This window comes from Triticum urartu, chromosome 2A (genome assembly GCF_056163025.1).
Source record: "Triticum urartu cultivar PI428250 chromosome 2A, HENAU_Tu73, whole genome shotgun sequence".
Classification (NCBI taxonomy): Eukaryota; Viridiplantae; Streptophyta; class Magnoliopsida; order Poales; family Poaceae; genus Triticum; species Triticum urartu.
The window spans coordinates 615,134,690-615,154,178 of record NC_141874.1 but is presented as its reverse complement, the minus strand read 5'-3'; the positions used below and the strand labels follow the sequence as shown (position 1 = coordinate 615,154,178).

General features: G+C 43.2%; 1 protein-coding gene and 1 pseudogene across 1 annotated transcript; both read right to left on the bottom strand.

The window, feature by feature from the left end:
- Nucleotides 1-499: 499 nt before the first annotated feature.
- LOC147986232 (uncharacterized) lies at nucleotides 500-3,840 on the bottom strand (annotated as a pseudogene).
- Nucleotides 3,841-17,377: 13,537 nt separating this feature from the next.
- Nucleotides 17,378-18,940, bottom strand: LOC125539204 (NAD(P)H-quinone oxidoreductase subunit M, chloroplastic). Its single transcript, XM_048702575.2, has 2 exons — nucleotides 18,395-18,940; nucleotides 17,378-17,802 (listed from the first exon to the last, which is right to left on the bottom strand). The coding sequence occupies exons 1-2, from the start codon at nucleotides 18,854-18,856 to the stop codon at nucleotides 17,626-17,628; spliced, it is 639 nt and encodes a 212-aa protein (XP_048558532.1). The 5' UTR covers nucleotides 18,857-18,940; the 3' UTR covers nucleotides 17,378-17,625.
- Between the last annotated feature and the right edge of the window lie 549 nt (nucleotides 18,941-19,489).

Here is a 19,489-nt window from a genome sequence, read left to right as displayed (position 1 = left end):
TTATTTGAAATTTGTGTGAATCACTAATTTGTGAATAACTTAACTTTGAAAATAGATTTTTTGGTGATTCTTTTTTCTTATGTTTAATATTAGTGTGTTTTATCATTATATTCAATTTGGTAATTCTTAGGTTATTTAAAAAATGAAATGTCTTTGTAACGGATGAGTTTTCGTCCGAAACCCTGATACTTCGAAAGAGATTGTCCATTTTGTACACGAAGTGCATCCAATTTTTGTGGTAACCCTCTCTACTTTTTTGCACATGTTATGTGGGTGAAATTATGATACCATGCCAACTTTCAACCTTTTCTGAGTTCATTTGAAATGCTTTTCAATTTCAGGGTCATTTAGCTGAAAAAATCAGTAAATGCATGAAAGAATTTGTTTGCACATAAAATTTCTTCGCGTTTCAAATGCCAAAACACATAATTACCCTAACTATTACAGAGATTCCCTCCTGGGTGTGAAACACAGAAGAAAGTGATGATAGTGAAGCCGGTCACATCCCAGATCTTTGGGTGTGAAACTTTTTCTTCGCGTGTGTCCCTTTGCGCCATAGCCATGGAAAATCTTCATCATTTAACTGGATGCTCGGGTCAATATTCACTGTGAATGGAGCAATTTCATCAAACTTTTCATAATCTTCTGACATGTCTGTCTTGTCATCCACTCCCACGATGTTTCTCTTCCCAGAAAGAACTATGTGGCGCTTTGGCTCATCGTATGATGCATTCGCTTCCTTATCTTTTCTTTTTCTCGGCTTGGTAGACATGTCCTTCACATTGAAAACCTGTGCCACATCATTAGCTAGGACGAATGGTTCGTCTGCATACGCAAGATTGTTGAGATCCACTGTTGTCATTCCATACGGCGGGTCTTCCGTTACCCCGCCTCGTGTCATATTGACCCATTTGCACCGAAACGGGACCTTCAAACCACGTCCATAGTCAAGTTCCCATATCTCCTCTATGTAACCATAATATGTTTCCTTTCCTGTCTTGGTTGTTGCATCAAAGCGGACACCACTGTTTTGGTTGGTGCTCTTCTTATCTTGGGCGATCGTGTAAAATGTATTACCATTTATCTCGTATCCTTTGAAAGTCATTATATTCGAAGATGGTAACTGGGACAGTGCGTACAGGTCATCTTCAATAGAGGCGTCATGCATGGTACGTGTCTGCAACCAGCCGGCGAAACTCCTGGTTTGTTCACGTGTAATCCAGTCATCAGACCGCTCCGGGTGTTTGGAGCGTAGAAAATTCTTGTGTTCGTCCATATACGGAGCCACCAAGGCGGAATTCTGTAGAACTGTGTAGTGTGCTTCAGTGAGAGAATGTCCGTCCATACATATTTTTTGATTCCCTCCTAGCGTGCCTTTTCCATCCAGTCCGCCCTTATGCCGCGATTCAGGAACACCAATCGGCTTAAGGTCAGGAATAAAGTCAATACAAAACTCAATGACCTCCTCATTTTCATGGCCCTTGGAGATGCTTCCTTCTGGCCTAGAACGGTTATGAACATATTTATTTAAGACTCCCATGAACCTCTCAAAGGGGAACATATTGTGTAGAAATACAGGACCCAAAATGTTAATCTCTTCGCATAGGTGAACTAGGACGTGCGTCATGATGTTGAAGAAGGATGGTGGGAACACCAACTCAAAACTGACAAGACATTGCACCAAATCATTCTCTAACCTTGGTATGATTTCTGGATTGATTACCTTCTGAGAGATTGCATTGAGGAATGCACATAGCTTCACAATGGCTAATCGAATGTTATCCGGTAGAAGCCCCCTCAATGCAACCAGAAGCAGATGCGTCATAATCACGTGGCAGTCATGAGACTTTAGGTTCTGGAACTTTTTCTCTGCCATGTTTATTATTCCCTTTATATTCGGCGAGAAGCCAGACGATATCTTAATACTGAGCAGGCATTCAAAGAAGATTTCCTTCTCTTCTTTGGTAACAGCGTAGCTGGCATGACCCTGATGTATGCCGTCTTTTCCATGCATACGTTGCTGGTCCTCCCGTGCCTCAGGTGTATCTTTTGTCTTCCCATACACGCCCAAGAAGCCAAGTAGGGTCACGCAAAGATTCTTTGTCACGTGCATCACGTCGATTGCAGAGCAGACCTCTAGGTCTTTCCAATAGGGCAGGTCCCAAAATATAGATTTCTTCTTCCACATGGGTGCGCGTCCGTCAGCGTCATTCGGAACAGGTTGTCCGCCAGGACCCTTTCCGAAGACTACCTTCAAATCCTTGACCATATCATGTACATCAGCACCAGTACGGTGGCGAGGCTTCGTCCGGTGATCCGCCTCACCTTTGAAATGCTTGCCTTTCTTTCTTACGGGATACCTGCTCGGAAGAAATCGACGATGTCCCAGGTACACATTCCTCCTACAATTGTCCAAATATATAATGCCGGTATCATCCAAACAATGCGTGCATTCGCGGTATACCTTGTTTGTCTGTCCTGAAAGGTTACTGAGAGCAGGCCAATCATTGATGGTCACGAATAGCAAGGCCTTTAGGTCAAATTCTTCCCCCATGTGCTCATCCCACGCACGTACAGCTGTTCCATTCCACAGCTGTAAGAGTTCTTCAACTAATGGCCTTAGGTACACATCAATGTCGTTGCCGGGTTTCTTAGGGCCTTGGATGAGCACTGGCATCATAATGAACTTCCGCTTCATGCACAACCAAGGAGGAAGGCTATACAAACATAGAGTCACAGGCCAGGTGCTATGGTTGCTGTTCTGCTCCCCAAAAGGATTAATGCCATCTGCGCTTAGACCAAACCATACGTTCCTTGCGTCATCTGCAAACTCCTTCCCGTACTTTCTCTCGATTTTTCTCCACTGCGACCCGTCAGCGGGTACTCTCAACTTTCCGTCTTTCTTACGGTCTTCTCTGTGCCATCACATCACCTTGGCATGCTCTTTGTTTTGGAACAAACGTCTCAACTGTGGTATTATAGGGGCATACCACATCACCTTGACAGGAATCTTCTTCCTGGGGCGCTCGCCATCGACATCACTAGGGTCATCGCGCCTGATCTTATAGCGCAATGCACCGCATACCGGGCAAGCGTTCAAATCCTCGTACTCACCGCGGTAGAGGATGCAGTCATTAGGGCATGCATGTATCTTCTGCACCTCTAAACCTAGAGGGCAGACAACCTTCTTTGCTTCGTACGTACTCTCGGGCAATTCGTTGTCCTTTGGAAGCATATTCTTTATCATTACCAGCAACTTTCCAAATCCCTTGTCAGATACACCATTCTCTGCCTTCCATTGCAGCAATTCCAGTGTGGTGCCCAACTTTTTCTTGTCAGGTTCGCAATTCGGGTACAACAATTTCTTGTGATCCTCTAACATGCGCTGCAACTTCTTCTTCTCCAAATCACTTGCGCAGTTTATCTTTGCATCGGCAATGGCCCGACCTAGATCATCAGCGGGCTCATCTGATGCCTCTTCTTCAGCTTCTTCCCGCATTGCCGGCTCAGCTTCTTCCCCCATTGTTGTATCATCGTATTCAGGGAACCCATCATGGCCAGGATAGTTGTCGTCGTCCTCTTCTTCTTCATTGTCTTCCATCATAACCCCTCTTTCTCCGTGCTTGGTCCAAACATTATAGTGGGGCATGAAACCGGACTGAAACAGGTGGACGTGAATGGTTCTTGACTTAGAGTAATTGTTATCATTCTTACAGCCAACACATGGAAAGGCATAAAACCATCTGCCCGCTTGTTTGCCTCAGCCGCAAGCAGAAAAGTTTGCACGCCATTAATGAACTCGGGAGAGCATCGGTCATCGTACATCCATTGTCGGCTCATCTTCATTACACAACACCGAAAAGACCAAATTAATACAAGTTCATACATAAAGTTCATACAACACTTAAATGCAACAAACAAATAACTCTCTAGCTAAAGAATTTAAATGCAACAACAAATGCGATCAAGATCGTAACTAAGGTAACAATTGATTCAACAGCATAATGATACCAAGCCTCACTATGAATGGCATATTTTCTAATCTTTCTAATCTTCAAGCGCATTTTCTCCATCTTAATCTTGTGATCATCAACGACATCGGAAACATGCAAATCCAATTCCATCTTCTCCCCCTCAATTCTTTTCAATTTTTCTTTCAAATCCTCATTTTCTCTTTCAACTAAATTTAACCTCTCGACAATAGGGTCGGTTGGAATTTCCGGTTCACATACCTCCTACATACAAATATCTATGTCAGCTTGATGGGCATAATTTGTCAAAAACATGAAATGCAACAAATAGTTTTAAAAGAGAATATACCACATCCGAATCATAACCCGGAAAAGGGCCGACGGGGACGGATATCAAAACCATGGCACTATGTATAACAAACAACGTACGGGTAAGATAATTATACGAGTAACTATATATCCAAATCACACAAACATCAATTTTTTATATAAAACATTCATGAACAAGAGGCTCACCACAAGGTGGTGCGGGCGACGGGACGATGCGGGCAATCGACGGTGGTTACGACGGAGATTTAGAAGGCACTAAGTAAACCACACCTACATATGCAAACTAAGTGTTATTTTTGACCTCAAATTGCATATAAATCAAATACTAGCACATATATATAATTCCTCCCAAATTACTAAACTCACAAATCAATCACTATATAAAGCATTGCAAGAGCTAATCTAGCAATGAGAGGTGAAAGGACAAAGTTGCTAACCTTTGTGATCATTTGAATGGATGGGGGCCTTCAAATCTTGACAAATTTTGAGCAAAATGTGTGATGAGCTTGAGAGGAAGAGGGGAAGAACATAGAGGAGAGGGGAAAGGGGAAGAACAGAGCGAGCTCGGGTGGACGAAGGGTGTATGTAGGACGACATTTAGTACCGGTTCGGATACGACCCGGTACTAAAGGTGCTGGAGGGGCCCCGGACTGACAACATCCTGCCACCACTCACTTTAGTACTGGTTCGTGGCACGAACTGGTGCTAAAGGTTCGCCACGAACCGGTACTAATGAGAGTGGCCGCCTAGCCGTTGGAACCGGCACTAATGCACACATTAGTGCCGGCTCAAAACCAAACCGGCACTAATGTGCTTCACATTTGACCCTTTTTCTACTAGTGTGCGCTATCTAAGTGGTACAATGAGTTATGGAATTCACTATTAAGGGCATCCTGACATACTCGAATGATATAGCGATTCGAACTAGATTTCTGATGTTGATGTGCTCTATGGTACAAGTGGGTATGTTTTTACACACGGAAGTGTCGTGGTGTCATGAAGCTATTGTAAGCAGAGCATTTTAATGAGGTGAAGCAGAACTTACTGCTTTAGTCACAACCACTATTGAATCATACTGGTTGTGTGAACTCTTGATGGACTTGCCTGGTTGAACAATCGGTGCCAACTATTCTTATGAATTGTGAAAATCAGCAATTATCGTCAAAGTGAAGAATTCTAAGAATAATGTGAAGTTCTCAAGACACGTGAAGGGACGTTTGTGTTGGGGAACGCGGTAATTTCAAAAAAAATCATATGCACACACAAGATCTAGGTGATGTATAGCAACGAGAGGGGAAGAGTATGTCTACGTACCCTCGTAGACCGAAAACGAAAGCGTTATGATAACGCAGTTGATGTAGTCGTACGTCTTCACGATCCGACCGATCTCAGCACCGAACGTACGGCACCTCCATGTTCAGCACACGTTCAGCTCGATGACGTTCCTCGTGCTCTTGATCTAGTTGAGGCCGAGGGATAGTTTCGTCAACACAACAGCGTGATGACGGTGATGATGAAGTTATCGGTGCAGGGCTTCGCCTAAGCACTACGACGATATGACCGAGGTGGAATATGGTGGAGGAGGCACCGCACACGGCTAAGACAACTGTCAACTTGTATGTTCTAGGGTGCCCCCTACCCCCGTATATAAAGGAGCAAGGGGGAGGCCGGCCGGCCCTATAGGGGCGCGCCCCAAGTAGGATTCCTACTAGGAATAGGAATCCTATTCCTAGTAGGTTTTCAACAAGGAAGAGAGGGGGAAGGAAGGAGAGGGAGAGAGGGAGAAGGAAAGGGGGGCGCCGCCCCCCTCCCCCTTCCCTAGTCCAATTCGGACCCAACGGGGAGGGGGCACGCGGCCTGCCCTAGCCGCTCCTCTCTCTCTCTCCACTAAGGCCCATAAGGCCCATTGGGGTTCCGGTAACCCTCCGGCACTCCGATTTTATCCGAAACTTCTCCGGAACATTTCCGGTGTCCGAATATAGTCGTCCAATATATCAATCTTTATGTCTTGATCATTTCGAGACTCCTCGTCATGTCCATGATCACATCCGGGACTCCGAACTACCTTCGGTACATCAAAACACATAAACTCATAATACCGATCGTCATCGAACGTTAAGCGTACGGACCCTAAGGGTTTGAGAACTATGTAGACATGACCGAGACACATCTCTGGTCAATAACCAATAGCGGAACCTGGATGCTCATATTGGCTCCTACATATTCTACAAAGATCTTTATCGGTCAAACCGCATAACAACATACGTTGTTCTCTTTGTCATCGGTATGTTACTTGCCAGAGATTCGATCGTCGGTATCTCAATATCTAGTTCAATCTCGTTACCAGAAAGTCTCTTTACTCGCTCTGTAATAAAACATCCCGCAACTAACTCAATAGTTACATTGCTTGCAAGGCTTATAGTGATGTGCATTACCGAGAGGGCTCAGAGATACCTCTCCGACAATTAGAGTGACAAATCCTAATCTCGATCTATGCCAACTCAACAAACACCATCGGAGACACATGTAGAGCATCTTTATAGCCACCCAGTTACGTTGTGACATTTGATAGCACACTAAGTGTTCCTCCAGTATTCGGGAGTTGCATAATCCATAGTCATAGGAACGTGTATAAGTCATGAAGAAAGCAATAGCAATAAACTAAACGATCATAGTGCTGAGCTAACGGATGGGTCAAGTCAATCACATCATTCTCTAATGATGTGATCCCGTTAATCAAATGAAAACTCATGCCTATGGTCAGGAAACATAACCATCATTGATTCAACGAGCTAGTCAAGTAGAGGCATACTAGTGACACTCAGTTTGTCTATGTATTCACACATGTACTAAGTTTCCGGTTAATACAATTCTAGCATGAATAATAAACATTTATCATGATATAAGGAAATATAAATAACAACTTTATTATTGCCTCTAGGGCATATTTCCTTTAGTCTCCCACTTTCACTAGAGTCAATAATCTAGATTACATAGTAATGATTCTAACACCCATGGAGTCTTGGTGTTGATCATGTTTTGCTCATGAGAGAGGCTTAGTCAATGGGTCTGCAACATTCAGATCCGTATGTATCTTCCAAATCTATATGTCTCCCTCCTTGACTTGATCACGGATGGAATTGAAGCGTCTCTTGATGTGCTTGGTTCTCTTGTGAAATCTGGATTCCTTTGCCAAGGCAATTGCACCAGTATTGTCACAAAAGATTTTCATTGGGCCCGATGCACTAGGTATGACACTGATAACCCACACGTATAGGGGATCGCAACAGTTTTTGATAAGTACGAGTGTCGAACCCAACGAGGAGCTAAAGGTAGAACAAATATCCCCTCAAGTTCTATCAACCACCGATACAACTCTACACACGCTTGACGTTCGCTTTACCTAGAACAAGTATGAAACTAGAAGTACTTTGTAGGTGTTGTTGGATAGGTTTTCAAGATAATAAAGAGCACGTAAATAAAAAGTAGTGGCTGTTTAGGTAAAGACACAACTAAGTTAGTTTTAGTAAAGATCTTTTTGTTACGAGAAAGTTATTTGTCCCTAGGCAATCGATAACTAGACCGGTAATCATTCTTGCAATTTTATATGAGGGAGAGGCATAAGATAACATACTTTCTCTACTTGGATCATATGCACTTATGATTGGAACTCTAGAAAGCATCCGCAACTACTAAAGATCATTAAGGTAAAACCCAACCATAGCATTAAAGCATCAAGTCCTCTTTATCCCATACACAACAACCCCCTTACTCGGATTTTTGTTTCAGTCACTCACGCAACCCACTGTAAGCGAATCATGAACGTATTGCAACACCCTACAGCGGGGATCCCTCACGCTTGCGCGACACGGAGAGCACCATAGGACAGCACCAATAATAAAACATGCAACTCAAACCAATCTTGATCATCAAATAACCCATAGGACAAAACAGATCTACTCAAACATCATAGGATAGCCATACATCATTGGGAAATAATATATAGCATTGAGCACCATGTTTAAGTAGAGATTACAGCGGGTAAGAGAGAGGTTACACTGCTGCATAGAGGGGGGAAGAGTTGGTGATGATGGTGGTGAAGTTGTTGGTGAAGATTGCGGTGATGATGATGGCCCCCGGTGGCACTTCGGTGCCACCGGAAGCGAGGGGGAGAGAGCCCCCCCTTCTTCTTCTTATTCCTTGACCTCCTCCCTAGATGGGAGAAGGGTTTTCCCTTTGTTCCATGGCCTCCATGGCACGGGAGGGGCGAGAGCCCGTCCGAGATTGGATCTGTCTCTCTGCCTCTCTCTGTTTCTGCGTTATCAGATTCTACCCTTTCACCGTTTCTTATATTCCCGGAGATCCGTAACTCTGACTAGGTTGACATTTTAACATGATCTCTATCCAGATATTAGCTTTCTTGCGGCGAAAGAAGGAACCAACCGCCTTAAGGGGTAGCCACGAGGGTCAGGGGCGCGCCCAGGGGGGTGGGGCGCGCCCCCCTGCCTCGTGCCTCCCTCGGGCACCGTCTCGCGTGGATTTTTCTTCCCAAAAATCATATATATTCCAAAAAAAATCTACGTCAGTTTTTATCCCGTTTGGACTCCGTTTGATATGGATATTTGCCGAAACAAAAAACATGCAACAAACAGGAACTAGCACTGGGCACTGGATCAATATGTTAGTCCCAAAAATAGTATAAAAAATTGCCAAAAGTATATGAAAGTTGTAGAATATTGGCATGGAACAATCAAAAAATATAGATACGACGGAGACGTATCAGCATCCCCAAGCTTAATTCCTGCTCGTCCTCGAGTAGGTAAATGATAAAAAAGATAATTTTTGATGTGGAATGCTACCTAGCATAATCTTGATCACATATCTAATCATGGCATGAATATTAAGACACAAGTGATTCAAAGCGATAGTCTATCATTTGACATAAAAACAATAATACTTCAAGCCCACTAATAAAGCAATCATGTATTTTCAAAATACCAAGGCCAAAGAAAGTTATCCCTACAAAATCATATAGTCTGGCTATGCTCCATCTTCACCACACAAAATATTCAAATCATGCACAACCCCGATGACAAGCCAAGCAATTGTTTCATACTTTTGATGTTCTCAAACCTTTTCAACTTTCACGCAATACATGAGCGTGAGCCATGGATATAGTACTATAGGTGGAATAGAATGGTGGTTGTGGAGAAGACAAAAAGGAGAAGATAGTCTCACATCAACTAGGCGTATCAACGGGCTATGGAGATGCCCATCAATAGATATCAATGTGAGTGAGTAGGGATTGCCATGCAACGGATGCACTAGAGCTATAAGTATATGAAAGCTCAAACTGAAACTAAGTGGATGTGCATCCAACTTGCTTGCTCATGAAGACCTAGGGCATTTGAGGAAGCCCATCGTTGGAATATACAAGCCAAGTTCTATAATGAAAATTCCCACTAGTATATGAAAGTGATACCTCAAGAGACTCTCTATATGAAGAACATGGTGCTACTTTGAAGCACAAGTGTGGTAAAAGGATAGTAACATTGGCCTTTCTCTTTTTTCTTTTCTTTTTGTGGGCTTCTTTGGCCCCCTTTTTTATTTAGGCTTCTTTGGCCTCTCCCTTTTTCTTTTTTTGGGGACAATGCTCTAATAATGATGATCATCACACTTTTATTTACTTACAACTCGATATTACAACTTGATACTAGAACAAAGATATGACTCTATATGAATGCCTCCGGCGGTGTACCGGGATGTGCAATGATCTAGCGTAGCCATGACATCAAAAAAGGACAAGCCATGAAAACATCATGCTAGCTATCTTACGATCATGCAAAGCAATATGACAATAAATGCTCAAGTCATGTATATGATGATGATGGAAGTTGCATGGCAATATATCTCAGAATAGCTATGGACATGCCATGATAGGTAGGTATGGTGGCTGTTTTGAGGAAGGTATGTGGTGGGTTTATAGTACCGGCGAAAGTTGCGCGATACTAGAGAGGCTAGCAATGATGGAAGGGTGAGAGTGTGCATAATCCATGGACTCAACATTAGTCATAAAGAACTCACATACTTATTGCAAAAGTTTATTAGCCCTCGAAGCAAAGTACTACTACACATGCCCCTAGGGGATAGATTGGTAGGAAAAGACCATCGGTCGTCCCCAACCGCCACTCATAAGGAAAACAATAAATAAATAAATCATGCTCCGACTTCGTTACATAACGGTTCACCATACGTGCATGCTACGGGAATCAAAAACCTCAACACAAGTATTTCTAATAATCCACAACTACCCACTAGCATGACTCTAATATCACCATCTTTATATCGCAAAACTATTGCAAGGAATCAAACATATCATATTCAGTGATCTACAAGTTTTATGTAGGATTTTATGACTAACCATGTGAATGACCAATTCCTGTCATCTCTCTAAATAGATATAAGTGAAGCAAGAGAGTTTAATTCTTTCTACAAAAGATATGCCCACGCTCTAACAAATATAAGTGAAGCAAAAGAGCATTCTACAAATGGCGGTTTTCTATGTAAAGAGAAACAGGCAATCCAAACTTCAAATGATATAATGAAAAACTTTATCAAGGTATGTGCTTTGTGAAAGTCCAATTAAGTGTCTTGATATATCTCTATAGATCTTGATGCCCAATATATAAGTAGCTTCACCGAGGTCTTTCATTGAAAAATTCTTATTCAAGTATCCTTTTATGCTATTCAGAAATTCAGTATCATTTCCGATTAACAATTTGTTATCCACATATAATATCATAAATGCTACAGAGCTCCCACTCACTTTCTTGTAAATACAAGCTTCTCCAAAAGTCTGTATAAAACCATATGCTTTGATCACACTATCAAAGCATATATTCCAACTCCGAGATGCTTGCACCAGCCCATAAATGGATCACTGGAGCTTACACACTTTGTTAGCACCTTTTGGATCGACAAAACCTTCTGGTTGCATCATATACAACTCTTCTTTAAGATATCCATTTAGGAATGTAGTTTTGACATCCATTTGCCAAATTTCATAATCATAAAATGCGACAATTGCTAACATGATTCAGACGGACTTAAGCATCGCTACGGGTGAGAAGGTCTCATCGTAGTCAACTCCTTCAACTTGTCGAAAACCTTTCGCAACAAGTCGAGCTTTGTAGACAGTAACATTACCGTCAGCGTCAATCTTCTTCTTGAAGATCCATTTATGCTCTATGGCTTGCCGATCATCGGGCAAGTCAACCAAAGTCCACACTTTGTTCTCATACATGGATCCCATCTCAGATTTCATGGCCTCAAGCCATTTTGCGGAATCTGGGCTCATCATCGCTTTCTCATAGTTCGTAGGTTCGTCATGGTCAAGTAACATGACTTCCAGAACAGGATTACCGTACCACTCTAGTGCGGATCTTACTCTGGTTGAGCTACGAGGTTCGGTAGTAACTTGATCAGAAGTTTCATGATCATCATCTTTAGCTTCCTCACTTACTGGTGTAGGAATCGCTGGAACTGATGTCTGTGATGAACTACTTTCCAATAAGGGAGCAGGTACAGTCCCCTCATCAAGTTTTACTTTCCTCCCACTCACTTCTTTCGAGAGAAACTCCTTCTCTAGAAAGGATCCATTCTTAGCAACGATTATCTTGCCTTCGGACCTATGATAGAAAGTGTACCCAACAGTCTCCTTTGGGTATCCTATGAAGACACATTTATCCGATTTGGGTTCGAGCTTATCAGGTTGAAGCTTTTTCACATAAGCATGCCAGCCCCAAACTTTAAGAAATGACAACTTGGGTTTCTTTGCAAACCACAATTCATATGGTGTCGTCTCAATGGATTTCGATGGTGCACTATTTAACGTGAATGCGGCCGTCTCTAAAGCATAACCCCAAAATGATAGTGGTAAATCCATAAGAGACATCATAGATCACACCATATCTAATAAAGTGCGGTTACGATGTTCAAACACACCATTACGTTCTGGTGTTCCGGGTGGCGTGAGTTGCGAAATTATTCCGCATTGTTTCAAATGAAGACCAAACTCGTAACTCAAATATTCCCCTCCACGATCAGATCATAGAAACTTTATTTTCTTGTTATGATGATTTTCTACTTCACACTTAAATTCTTTGAACTTTTCAAATGTTACAGACTTATGTTTCATCAAGTAGATATACCCATATCTCCTCAAATCATCTATGAAGGTCAAAAAATAACGATACCCGCCGCGAGCATCAACACTTATTGGACCACATACATCAGTATGTATTATTTCAAATAAGTCTGTTGCTCGCTTCATTGTTCCGGAGAATGGAGTCTTGGTCATCTTGCCCATGAGGCATGGTTCACAAGCATCAAGTGACTCATAATCAAGTGATTCCAAAAGTCCATCAGCATGGAGTTTTTTCATGTGCTTTACACCAATATGACCTAAACGGCAGTGCCATAAATAAGTTGCACTGTCATTATTAAACTTATATCTTTTGGGTTCAATACTATGAATATGTGTATCGCTACTGTCAAGATTTAGTAAAAATAGACCACGCATCAAGGGTGCATGACCATAAAAGATATTACTCATATAAATAGTACAACCATTATTCTCTGATTTAAATGAATAACCGCCTCGCATCAAACAAGATCCAGATATAATGTTCATGGTTAACGCTGGCACCAAATAACAATTATTTAGGTCTAAAACTAATTCTGAAGGTATATGTAGAGGTAGTGTGCCGACGGTGATCACATCGACTTTGGAACCATTTCCCACGCGCATCGTCACCTCGTCCTTAGCCAATCTTTGCTTAATCCATAGCCCATGTTTCGAGTTGCAAATATTAGCAACAGAACCAGTATCAAATACCCAGGCTCTACTGTGAGCATTAGTAAGGTACATATCAATAACATGTATATCAAATTTACCTTTCACTTTGCCATCCTTCTTATCCGCCAAATACTTGGGGCAGTTCCGCTTCCAGTGACCAGTCCCTTTGCAGTAGAAGCACTCAGTCTCAGGCTTAGGTCCAGACTTGGGCTTCTTCACTTGAGCAGCAACTTGCTTGCTGTTCTTCTTGAAGTACCCCTTCTTCCCTTTGCCCTTCTTCTTGAAACCGGTGGTCTTGTTGACCATCAACACTTGATGCTCCTTCTTGATTTCTACCTCCGCGACCTTTAGCATTGCGAAGAGCTCGGGAATTGTCTTATCCATCCCTTGCATATTATAGTTCATCAAGAAGCTCTTGTAGCTTGGTGGGAGTGATTGAAGAACTTTGTCAATGACACTATCATTAGGAAGATTAACTCCCAGCTGAGTCAAGTGGTTGTGGTACCCAGACATTCTGAGTATATGTTCACTGACGGAACTATTCTCCTCCATTTTGCAGCTGTAGAACTTATTGGAGACTTCATATCTCTCAATCTGGGCATTTGCTTGAAATATTACTTCAACTCCTGGAACATCTCATATGCTCCATGATGTTCAAAACGTCGTTGAATTCTCGGTTCTAAGCCGTAAAGCATGGTACACTGAACTATCGAGTAGTCATCAGCTTTGCTTTGTCAGACGTTCTTAACGTCTCCAGCAGCATCTGCAGCAGGTTTGTCACCCAGCGGTGCTTTCAGGACGTAATTCTTCTGTGCAGCAATGAGGATAATCCTCAAGTTACGGACCCAGTCCGTGTAGTTGCTACCATCATCTTTCAACTTAGCTTTCTCTAGGAACACATTAAAATTCAACGGGACAACAGCGCGGGCCATTTATCTACAACAACATAGACATGCAAAATACTGTCAGATACTAAGTTCATGATAAATTAAAGTTCAATTAATCATATTATTTAAGAACTCCCACTTAGATAGACATCACTCTAATCATCTAAGTGATCACGTGATCTATATCAACTAAACCATGTCCGATCATCACGTGAGATGTAGTAGTTTTCAATGGTGAACATCACTATGTTGATCATATCTACTGTATGATTCACGCTCGACCTTTCGGTCTCAGTGTTCCGAGGCCATATATGCATATGCCAGGCTCATCAAGTTTAACCCGAGTATTCTGCTTGTGCAAAACTGGCTTGCACCCGTTGTATGTGAACGTAGAGCTTATCACACCCGATCATCACGTGGTGTCTCGGCACGACGAATTGTAGCAACGGTGCATACTCAGGGAGAACACTTATACCTTGAAATTTAGTGAGAGATTATCTTATAATGCTACCGCCGAACTAAGCAAAATAAGATGCATAAAGGATAAACATCACATGCAATCAAATATAAGTGATATGATATGGCTATCATCATCTTGTGCCTTTGATCTCCATCTCCAAAGCACCGTCATGATCACCATTATCACCGGCTTGACACTTTGATCTCCATCGTAGCATCGTTGTCGTCTCGCCAACTATTGCTTCTACGACTATCGCTACCGCTTAGTGATAAAGTAAAGTAATTACATGGCGATTGCATTTCATACAATAAAGCGACAACCATATGGCTCCTGTCAGTTGACGATAATTGTGTTACAAAACATGATCATCTCATACAACAATTTATATAATCATGTCTTGACCATATCACATCACAACATGCCATGCAAAAATAAGTTAGACGTCCTCTACTTTGTTGTTGCAAGTTTTACGTGGCTACTACGGGCTTAGCAAGAACCGTTCTTACCTACACATCAAAAACCACAATGCGGTATGGTGATTACTTTTTGATCTTCAGAAAGAACCCTGTTCATTGAATCTAATTCAACTAAAATTGGAGAAATAGACACCCACTAGCCACCTGTGTGTGAAGCACGTCGGTAGAACCAGTCTCGCGTAAGCGTACGCGTAATGTCGGTCTGAGACGCTTCATCCAACAATACCGCTGAATCAAGAATCAACTAGTGACGGCAAGCAATATGTATATACCCACGCCCACAACTCCTTTGTGTTCTACTCGTGCATATAACATCTACGCATAGACCTGGCTCGGATGCCACTGTTGGGGAATGCGGTAATTTTAAAAAAAAATCCTACGCACACGCAAGATCCATCTAGGTGATGTATAGCAACAAGAGGGGAAGAGTATGTCTACGTACCCTCGTAGACCGAAAACGGAAGCGTTATGACAACGCGGTTGATGTAGTCATACATCTTCACGATCCGACCGATCTCAGCACCAAACGTGCGGCACCTCCGTGTTCAACACAAGTTCAGCTCGATGACGTCCCTCGTACTCTTGATCCAGTTGAGGCCGAGGGAGAGTTTTGTCAGCACGACAGCGTGATGACGGTGATGATGAAGTTACCGGTGCAGGGCTTCGCCTAAGCACTACGACGATATGACCGAGGTGGAATATGGTGGAGGGGGGCACCGCACACGGCAAAGACAACTGTCAACTTGTGTGTTCTAGGGTGCCCCTACCCCCGTATATAAAGGAGCAAGGGGGAGGCCGGCCGGCCCTATAGGGGCGCGCCCCAAGTAGGATTCCTACTAGGAATAGGAATCCTATTCCTAGTAGGTTTTCAACAAGGAAGAGAGGAGGAAGGAAGGAGAGGGAGAGGGGGAGAAGGAAAGGCGGGCGCCGCCCCCTCCCCCTTCCCTAGTCCAATTCGGACCCAACGGGGAGGGGGCGCGCGGCCTGCCCTAGCCGCCCCCCTCTCTCTCCACTAAGGCCCATGAGGCCCATTAGTTCCCCCGGGGGGTTCCGGTAACCCTTCGGCACTCTGGTTTTATCTGAAACTTCTCTGGAACATTTTTGGTGTCCGAATATAGTCGTCCAATATATCAATCTTTATGTCTCGACCATTTCGAGACTCCTCGTCATGTCCGTGATCACATCCGGGACTCCGAACTACCTTCGGTACATCAAAACACATAAACTCATAATACCGATCGTCATCGAACGTTAAGCGTGCGGACCCTACGGGTTCGAGAACTATGTAGACATGACCGAGACACTTCTTTGGTCAATAACCAATAGCGGAACCTGGATGCTTATATTGGCTCCTACATATTCTACGAAGATCTTTATCGGTCAAAGCGCATAACAACATACGTTGTTCCCTTTGTCATTGCTATGTTACTTGCCCGAGATTCGATCGTCGGTATCTCAATACCTAGTTCAATCTCGTTACCGGCAAGTCTCTTTACTCGTTCCGTAATCCAACATCCCGCAACTAACTCATTAGTTACATTGCTTGCAAGGCTTATAGTGATGTGCATTACCGAGAGGGCCCAGAGATACCTCTCCGACAATCGGAGTGACAAATCCTAATCTTGATCTATGCCAACTCAACAAACACCATCGGAGACACCTGTAGAGCATCTTTATAGTCACCCAGTTACGTTGTGACGTTTGATAGCACACTAGGTGCTCCTCCGGTATTCGGGAGTTGCATAATCTCATAGTCATAGGAACATGTATAAGTCATGAAGAAAGCAATAGCAATAAACTAAACGATCATAGTGCTAAGCTAACGGATGGGTCAAGTCAATCACATCATTATCTAATGATGTGACCCCGTTAATCAAATGACAACTCATGTCTATGGTTAGGAAACTTAACCATCTTTGATTAACAAGCTAATCAAGTAGAGACATACTAGTGACATCCAGTTTGTCTATGTATTCACACATGTACTAAGTTTCTGGTTAATACAATTCTAGCATGAATAAAAAACATTTATCATGATATAAGGAAATATAAATAACAACTTTATTATTGCCTTTAGGGCATATTTCTTCAGTTTGAGGTTTGTCGGAAAATTGAGCAACTCTGTAACAATAATTGTTACATATGTTTAAATAGCTAAAAACCTGGCAGGTCCCTTTATAAAGAAACTATCACGAAATGTGATAGATACTGCATCGAGGAGATGAGTATGAGACATATGTGTTACACCATAGTACTAACCCAACCATTTTATCGAAGATATTGTGAATTAGGACCTGGGAAGAACAAGCCGTCGGTTAATATAAGAGAGTAACCTATAACCCTCTCTAGGCGAAGATGCAAAACATTCAGAACTATAAGAGAACTGTAAGGCAGGATGACAAGAATGCCTTAATTTCTTTCTATTGACTATGTAGCAAAGAAGTTGTCGTACAGAGCATTCTTGAAAGAACACACTTATATAAGCCTTGATTTTTATACGGTGTTCTCTAGTAAGCTCACAAAGAGACCAGAGAGTACGGCAATGCATTGTTTTGTATATATGTGTTGGAATGGTCTTGTAAATGCTACTCTCTTATGGAAGAGCGAGTGTGTACAACTCGTCAGCTCGCCGAGTTGTATACATCTATTTTACATCTGGTATCTGGCTGCTGTTGAATTTGACGCGGGGTTTGCCCATGCTGAAGTTGAGCACTCTGGACCTCATGTTGTACTTGATCTCCCCGTCATAGAGCAGCTTGCGGATGTAGTGCTCAAGATCTGAGCCGATGAGACGAAGCGTGTACTCTGACAGTGGAGCTCCCTGCAGTGTAACAGCAGCAGAATTGTACCCAGGTCAGCCCGACACTCCCATCAACGCGGCATGACTATGCATAGCCAGCACTTCTCGCTACGATGCTAGAGAATTCTGCTGTATGAAGCTGGTTTCTAAATTTTTGGTAAATGTAGCAGAATCAGATGGACATGAAAACGTTCGGTTTTGCCACGTGGCTAGTACTCACTACTCCCTTCATTCCTAAATATAGTGCGTATTAGTTTTCTAGGGAAATTTCTTATTGTAGTGCGTAGTTTGAGCTCAATCCAATTATGGACGAAATTAGCCCTCCACCAACCCATCAAACGCAGAGCCTCCCTCCCTTGTTTATTTGTTTTGGTATACATCAGATGGGACAGACCCAGATGACTGGAGGGTGCCGTAGTTTCTCTCTAATTTTCTATTCTACTGGCATGAAACCTCGAACAGAATGATTAGGGCTTTCTCGTCCAAAACTTATCGCCAACACATGCATTGGTATGTGAGCTGTTATCTATGCGCATTACATTTAGGAATGGAGGGAGTATGATTTCTCAGGGGAGCAGACGAGCAGTGTGCACGAATGGGATGGCCAGTTTACCTCGTAGTGGTCGACGAGGTTCTGGAACTCGTTGTAGACCATCTGGCATGTCTCGTCGGTCCAGACGAACTCCTCGGTGGGGTCGAGCATGAGCGTGAGCTTGTCCGTCTGCGTCTGGTCGAACGCGTTGGTCTCCGGGTCGATGTACGCGGCGTAGATGCGCACGTGCCGCGTCGTGCAGCTCAGCCACTGGCTGCCGTACTCCCGCCCCATGTTCTTGCTCTCCGCCCGCGGCTGCCGCGGGAGCGACTGCGCGGGGCCCTTCGCCGCCGCCGCCGCCGTCGCCTGCTCCTCCTGCAGCGGGGGCACGGTCGCCGCGGGCTCCTCCTCTTTCACCTCCTGCTGGGCTCGCACCGGGGGGAACCGGACGCTACGTGGCGCAGTTTTGGCGCCTGGGCACCGGCTCTGGAGCGCGAACTTTGCCGCCGGGGAGAGGAACGACGAGGCCGCCGCGGTCGCCATGCTCTGGTGGCCTCCGTTTTTTGCTTGGCTGGGTAGTGATCTTCTGGTTCGCGATGGCTGGCTGTGTATTTGCCGCTGCTGTGTGCGCGGGAGCCACACGAAGGTCGCTGTGCCTCCGTGTGACTAGTGTGGATAAGGGTTATTTTCGCCACTCGCTGCTCGCCAGAGCTCTTTTTAGCCTAGCTGCCTGCCAGAGCCATACGTCGCCTACTGCGACCTGTTACAAAGCATCGCCTCAAGGAGTCTCCTTAGTGGGCCAGCACAGTCGTACGGTTTCACTTTCTTTCTTTGGTTTGTTTCGTTGTTTTTTCTGTGTTTATCACTAGTTTCTCTGTTTTTTTAGTTCATTTTAAAATTTCTTTTCCTTCTTATTTTTTTCAACACATGTAGTTTTTCCAGTACACATTGCCCCATTTTTCATACACGTGTGGAACATTTATTTGATACACATTGAAATTTCTCAAATACATAATGTACATTTTTAAGCACATTTTTTAAGCACATGTTTGGAACATTTTTCTTGAATATGTGTTAAATATTTTTCAAATACATGTAGATATTTTTTAATGACACGATTTTTTTTCAACAACACGAATATTGTTTTTACATTGTATAAACATTTTTCCAAACTAT

Coding starts and splice junctions, on each gene's coding strand:
- LOC125539204 (XM_048702575.2), bottom strand. CDS start 18,856: ATGGCGACCGCGGCGGCCTCGTCGTTCCTCTCCCCGGCGGCAAAGTTC. Junction 17,803..18,394: donor ACCTCGTCGACCACTACGAG/GTAAACTGGCCA, acceptor GTTACACTGCAG/GGAGCTCCACTGTCAGAGTA.